General features: G+C 41.5%; 1 protein-coding gene across 1 annotated transcript in view; it reads right to left on the minus strand.

Moving 5' to 3' along the window:
• Window positions 1-6,372, minus strand: part of SPESP1 (sperm equatorial segment protein 1) — a 32,746-nt gene extending 26,374 nt beyond the window's left edge. The window contains exon 1 of the mRNA XM_047861803.1: window positions 6,150-6,372. Coding sequence (XP_047717759.1) covers window positions 6,150-6,210 — 61 coding nt within the window. The 5' untranslated portion in view covers window positions 6,211-6,372. The remainder of the gene's footprint in view (window positions 1-6,149) is intronic.
• Between the last annotated feature and the right edge of the window lie 331 nt (window positions 6,373-6,703).

Genomic DNA, 6,703 nt, shown 5'->3' on the forward strand with positions numbered 1-6,703 from the left:
GAGCTCGAACCCACAAACCGTGAGATCAGACCTGAGCTGAAGTCGCATGCTTTAACTGAGCCACCCAGGTGCCCCAGGGAGGTAAGGTTTTGACATTTCATTCAAACTGGTAAAATGTTGATACCAATAGACCGTGAAAAGTTATATATGCATAATGTAATATGTAGGTTATACAAAGAAATACACTCAAAAACACCTTAAGTCAGATGGAATTCTAAAAAAAAAAAAAAATCTGTATCTCTCAATATAAGATGGGTGCTGACCATGTAATATACAACTTATGTTTTAAAAAACAAAGGCTTTTTTTTTAATTTTAGGGAGAGAGAGAGAGAGAGAGAGAGAGAGAGAGAGAGAGAGAAAGAGCATACAAATGGGGGAGAGGAGCAGAAGGGGAGAGGAGTAGTGTTGGAGAGGAAAAGTGGTGGGGGGATAGAGAAAGGAAGAGACAATCTTGGGCAGGTGGCATGCTCAGGACAGAGCCCGCTGCAGGGCTCTATCCTACGACCCGGGGATCATGACCTGAATCAAACTCAAGAGTTGGAAGCTCAACTGACTGAGCCACCGAGGTGCCCCTAAAAAAACGAAGCCTTTAAAGCCCAAAAATACTGTTAATTTTTAAATGTGTGGTTTGGTATAAGAATACATACCTGATAAGGTAGTAGTAAAATGTTCCTTATAATTGGGGGAAACTCAGTAAACTTTTTAACTTTCATACAAAGACAAAGAAGTTAAAGTTCAATGGAATACCTCTGGTCCTTGTGCTTTAAGGACTCATATGTTTTTACTTTGCCCATGGCCTGTAACCTCGATAGGGAAACTGGTGATCACACTCAAAATTTAACTAAGAATCATGGATGCCCATTTTTTTAAAGGTTCAAATATAACTAGGATTTTTATTACCACAAGAATGAAAAACGGAATGGTTTTATTGATAAGGAACTCATGTATATAAAGCTTAATATAGACCCAAGCAAGGAATCATGTATAGGTGGACCAGACTCTGGTTGAATGTCCTTAACTTTGGAGAACAATTTCTTTCTATTTTCCATCCATGTCATTAAGTGGGCTCACAAATAGACTTCCCTTATTCTACAGAAGTGCTGCAAATAAGAATTAATATCTGAAATATTTCATCACATAAGAACTGCCAGCTAACACACCAACACCTTCAAATTAAAATGAACTTAAATCACAAAGATGAAGTACTTCCAGCTCAAATCAAAGTTCTAATAACTGTGCTTCATTAGTGGGGTACACTCAAAGAATGGTCACAAAGAGAAACATTCTATCTTGTTATTCATCCAGCAGTTTTCCTATAATTTGTTAATTCACATTTAAATTTTTGCTGACAGGTAAAATGAACAATTATGTTCCCATGAATTAAGTGTTCAGTTAAAGAAATATAACTTTAGGGTTGGGGGTGGAGGAAATAGAGAGAGAGTCTGGTAAAAGGGTACAAACTTGCAGTTATAAAACGAGTAAGACCTGAGGATCTAATGTATAACATATATACACTTGATCTTAGCCAAAAGGCCGAGAAGCGATAATGTATAACATATATAACATGGGGACTATGGTTGATATATACACAAAAAGGTAATTATGTGAGGTGATGCACTAATTAACTCAATAGTGGGAATCCTTTCACAGTATAGACATATATCAAATCATCACATGGGGTTTAGTTTAAATATATTAGTTTTCTCGGCTACACCTCAATAAGGCTGGGGGAGAAAAAAGAACTGTAACTTTGGGCTTTGCACTTCTTGGTATTTATGTTCTTGGTTAGTGTCTTCCCATAATGAATATGGGCTTGCCCAATGTGACTATCTTGGCCTATAGAGACATTAGAGAGTCTAACACAGCTTAAGCTTGATAAGAACTTACATACTGGAGTCCTGTAAAACTCCCTTTTAGAAGCAAGCTGCCGTGGTAGAAAGACATTTGGGCTAGACTACTGAAAGATAAGAAATCATGTAGAGAAAGACCTTGGAAGATAAGAAGCCATGTTGGATGTTCTTATCCCACTTGAGCTTCCAGGTGAATACAGCTGAATGACTGACCTCAACTCCACCTTATGAGGCAGAACTGTCCTGCTGAGCCCAGTCAACCCATAGAATCATGAGAAATAATAAATTTGGGGGGTGTTACTTTATTCTGCAACACATAACCAAAAAAGTGTCATATATTTATGTACACACACACATTTTTAAGTAATCCCTACACCCAACATGGGGCTTGAACTCACAACCCTGACATCAAGAGTTACATATTCTTGGGGCACCTGGGTGGCTCAGTCAGTTGAGTGTCTGACTCGGCTCAGGTCATGATCTCGCAGTCTGTGAGTTTGAGCCCCACATTGGGCTCTGTGCTGACAGCTCAGAGCCTGGAGTCTGCTTCAGATTCTGTCTCCCTCTCTCTCTGCCCCTTCCCCGCTCATGCTCTTTCTCTGTTAAAATAAATAAATGTTAAAAAAAAATTCTTTTTTGAAGAGTCACATATTCTACCAACTGAGCCAGCCAGGCGCCCCAAATTACATTTTTTAAAAGGGATACAAATTTAATTCAGGTAAAAGGTTAAAAATCAGAAAGTTATCCCAGGAGTAATGTTAAATTTTAATTGGAACCAAAACAAACTGATGACTTTGAAATATATCTCTTCTAGTTCTGTTCAATGAAATGATGTAATCACCCCATCATGTAAGTCCGATATGTATCCCAGGTACTTTAGTCTCTAATACTATGTCCTATGTCTCCTCAGAAGGATGGTCGATCCCACTGAAAGAAGGGAAGATAAAAAGTGGTCTTGGGACAACCAGCTAATAAGAGAAAACAAGAAGTCTTTAAAAACACATGAGATCCTACCAAAACAACACAAAAAACAGCTCAAAAGAACAGAAAGACAGGAATTTTTTCTGATAAAACATCGAAGGACAGCCTAATGCAACTACTGTTACGCCTCCCCTCTGGACATTCCATATTAGATAACATGCTCCTCATAAACATTAATGAGGTATGTCACAACATTGCATGTACAGGTTTGAGAGACCCTCCCAGAGCCATAGCCTTGGGCCTTGAAACAGTGTAAAGTGAACTTGCAACACCAGAACCAAGTGAATTTGATCTTTTGATTGTACTTGAAATAAATAAAAGGAATCTGCTTTTCTTTTGAATTTATTTGCCAATACATTTCAACAATTATTATTGCTGTTTGCTGCTTTACTACTTCCTTTGCCTTCTGTGGTCTATTAGGACAAAGGCCTTCCTAGGGACAAAGATAGATGCCAAAAAAACTTATATATTTAGCCTTCTTTAAACACCAATCTAGAGAAGCAAGTTAAGAGGTTTTCTGATCCTAGCTTGAAACAATCCTATATCATTAACTCTACTTTTGCTGATTGATCCAAAGAGATAACCAGGGGGAAAAAAAACAATTTAATTATAAGATATAAAAAAGAGCCTGCATGGCTCAATTGGTTAGGAGTCTGACTCTTGATTTTGGCTCAGGTCATGTGATCAAGGCTCGCGTGGGGCTCCCCGCTGATAGCTGGGAGACTGCTTGGGATTCTTTCTTCTTTTCTCTCTCCCCCTCCCCTGCTCACATGTGTGAGCACACATGACCACTCTCTCTCTCAAAATAAATAAACTTAAAAAAAAAAGAAAAAGAAAAAGAGCCCAAAAGCTAGTATTTCACAGTCTTGTGTTTGTAGCTTCAGGCTTATGAATATTTGGTGACTTAAAATTATAAAAGGCAAATCGTAAAATTTATTTTAATAATATTTAAATATATAACTATAGATACTTTCGAAGTTATAATTTTCTTTTAAAGCAACCAGAACTCTCATTAAGAAGTAAAGCAAGTTATACACCACCAACACATTAAAGGGGTATGATTTTTCAATCTGGTAATATTTAAAACTAAAACTATGGAAAAATCAGAAACAAGAAAATTAATTGAGTGTATATAAATTTAAGTATATGGTACAAAGGTGATGCATGCACCATCAGGAGGTGTATGCATGTGGAAGAATCCAAGCCTCACTCATGTCAAACTGAACTTGGATTAAACTGGTACTAGCTAAACTTGGGTTGGGCACATTAGAAAGGTATGGACAGTTAAAAGAAATACTGAGGTTTTCAAAAAAATGTAATTACTTAATAAAATACCTATGATATTTGTGTAAGATGACCTCAAAACTGCCTTAGTATTCTTGAAAAAAAAGGCAAAACTGTACTTTTCATTATAAAAATCTATGTGCCTTTTCTTTGGCCTGACAGCATTTTTTATATGACTCTCACCCACAAATGTTGGAATAGTGGCCATATAAAATAGAAAACACAAATTGGATTTAAACCAAACACAAGGATAAGCCTGGTTTCTTTTGGTGTACTTACTCCAAAAAATAAATAAACAGAATTAAAATTACCAAGAGAAAGAGAATGAGAGAGACAGAGAAAGTAGCCATGTAAACGTTGCTCTACATATCCCTTAATCCAATCCTGTGGAAAAGAAGTCAATTACGTTTTCCAAGATATCCTCTGTGATCTGTATACATTTTCCTTATGTCTTGTGTCATCTGTATCTTCAACACAATACCACTCCTTTTTCTTTTCATTTCCTGCGAGCTTTACGAAAGCTTAGGGAAGAGGGCACACATACAAAAAAGAACAAGCCATGAAATGATGCAGTTAAGCAGGAGACTGCACTGAGTTAAGGATCCAGCAATCGCAGAGTGTGGTGTGTGACAATATTAATGTCACTTCAATTAAAGTCTCCATACATGTCAGTCAGTTGCGACTTACTGATCTATAGCTACCAAAATGCAATAACTGATGTTAGTTATAATGACCATCAGATATCACGAAAAGATATCATCATCTTCAGTATATTGTTCCTTTATGGCAAAGAAGAACATTTTTACAAAAGATCTTTGTTTAAAATAGCTAACAATCATAAATGCTAGTACTTAAAGGGATGACTTTGGTATATGGCACTTTATCCAGAACTTTTCTCACCAGTATTCACGATTTAGGCTGTGTTGTATTTCACTTCTTAAATCTAATTTTTTACTAAGACTTTTTAACAATTCTGAAATAGAGTTCTTCATAACTGGCATGCTCCTTAGTACTTTTTTCACACCTACCTGTTAAACTTTATTTATTTACTTGGGTAGGTCAACCCCAACGTTAATAAAAGTTACAATGAACTACAGTTAAACTAGATGGATGAGCCTCACAGTTACATCTGGAATATCAGACATGCACTTAAATATTTCAAGGTGTCCCCGTCAACATAGTAGTCTTAGCACGTCTGATCTTGATCTTACTAGTTTTCAGCTATTGGGGAGGGGCAGGAACAAGTCGTAAGTTAGAATTCTGCTCAACGGAGGTTTTGAATCCTGTGCACTGGAGGATCCACTGTTGGGGGGCATAGGGGGACACAGAGTGTCCTAGACAGCCACCACAATCCACCTGCTCTCCGTGTTTTACCACAGGGGTCAAACTTTTTCTGTAAAGGGCCCGAAGTAAACATTTTAGGCTTTGCACGCCATCCCGTCTCTGTGGCAACTACTTAACTCTGCTGTTAAACAATGCGGTAAAGCAGCCATGGACAATTAATAAAGGAATGCGCATGGCTGTGTTCCAATAAAACTTTATTTATCAACAATGCCACTGGAATTTCATAGTTTTCCACAAGTCAGGAGCGAGTATATCTCATATTCACCTTTAAAAACGTAAAAGCCATTCTTGGCCAGCCAACCTTACAAAAACAGGCCCCCTTGGCCCCACGGGCAGCAGTTTGCAGACCCCTGCTTTCTCTCACACGCAGCGACTCTGGCCAACGGGAACGAGATTAATGTCAAGGAACGTGTCCGCCAAGGGTGAGGAGGTCACACCCGCCAGCCCAGTGTGCCCAGCCCGGCGCATCCCGGGTGATGCCTGGGACCCGCTGCATCGCTACCGGCGGCGCGCAGGTCATGGCGGAGGAAGGAGCGAGTAGGAGAGGGGTACACCTCCACAAAGGAGGCCAGGACCCCGGGCAGTGAGGTGTGGGAAGAGTGCAGGACCGGGTCTCCGGCGGACCCCGGAGCAGGGAGCTTCCCCCAGGACTGTCCCCTGGGTCGCTGCCGCCGCAGGTCGGTCACTCACTCGGAAAGGCAGGCACGGATGAAAGCCATAGCAACAGCACAACTAGGACTAAGGACTTCATGGGCACCGTCCGCAGCACTCCGCCATGCGACGGGAACGTCCTGGGCCACCAGGCCGGGTACCTCAGGGCCGAAAAGAGAGGGTGTCAGCCGCGACAGTCCCTCCTCAGGGCCGTGGGCGCCCTGCAACGGTTGTCCCCAGCGCGCAGGCGCAGCGAGGGCTTGGGGGAGGGGAACGCGAGTGGCCGAGGCCCGCCCCTTCCTGGACCAGCGCGCAGGAGACTGGGCCACAACGTTCTGCCCCGCCCCGCTGCGCATGCTCGCTTTGGTTTCCAAGCTCCGTGGCGGGCGCCGGCTCCGAGTGTCTTGACGCCCGGGCGACTTCTGGAGCTACGAGGCCTGGGATGTGGCAGAGCTCGGCCGGCCGGTGGAAGCTGGGCGTGTGGCGGTGCCTGGAGGGAGCTATGTGATGGAAGACATGGACAAGTAGCCTGGCAGTCGCAGCCGCGTGGAAGTGCTGTAGTGGGGGAAGCACTAGGCACTGTGGGCACAGAG

Source organism: Prionailurus viverrinus, chromosome B3, assembly GCF_022837055.1.
Source record: "Prionailurus viverrinus isolate Anna chromosome B3, UM_Priviv_1.0, whole genome shotgun sequence".
Lineage (NCBI taxonomy): Eukaryota > Metazoa > Chordata > Mammalia > Carnivora > Felidae > Prionailurus > Prionailurus viverrinus.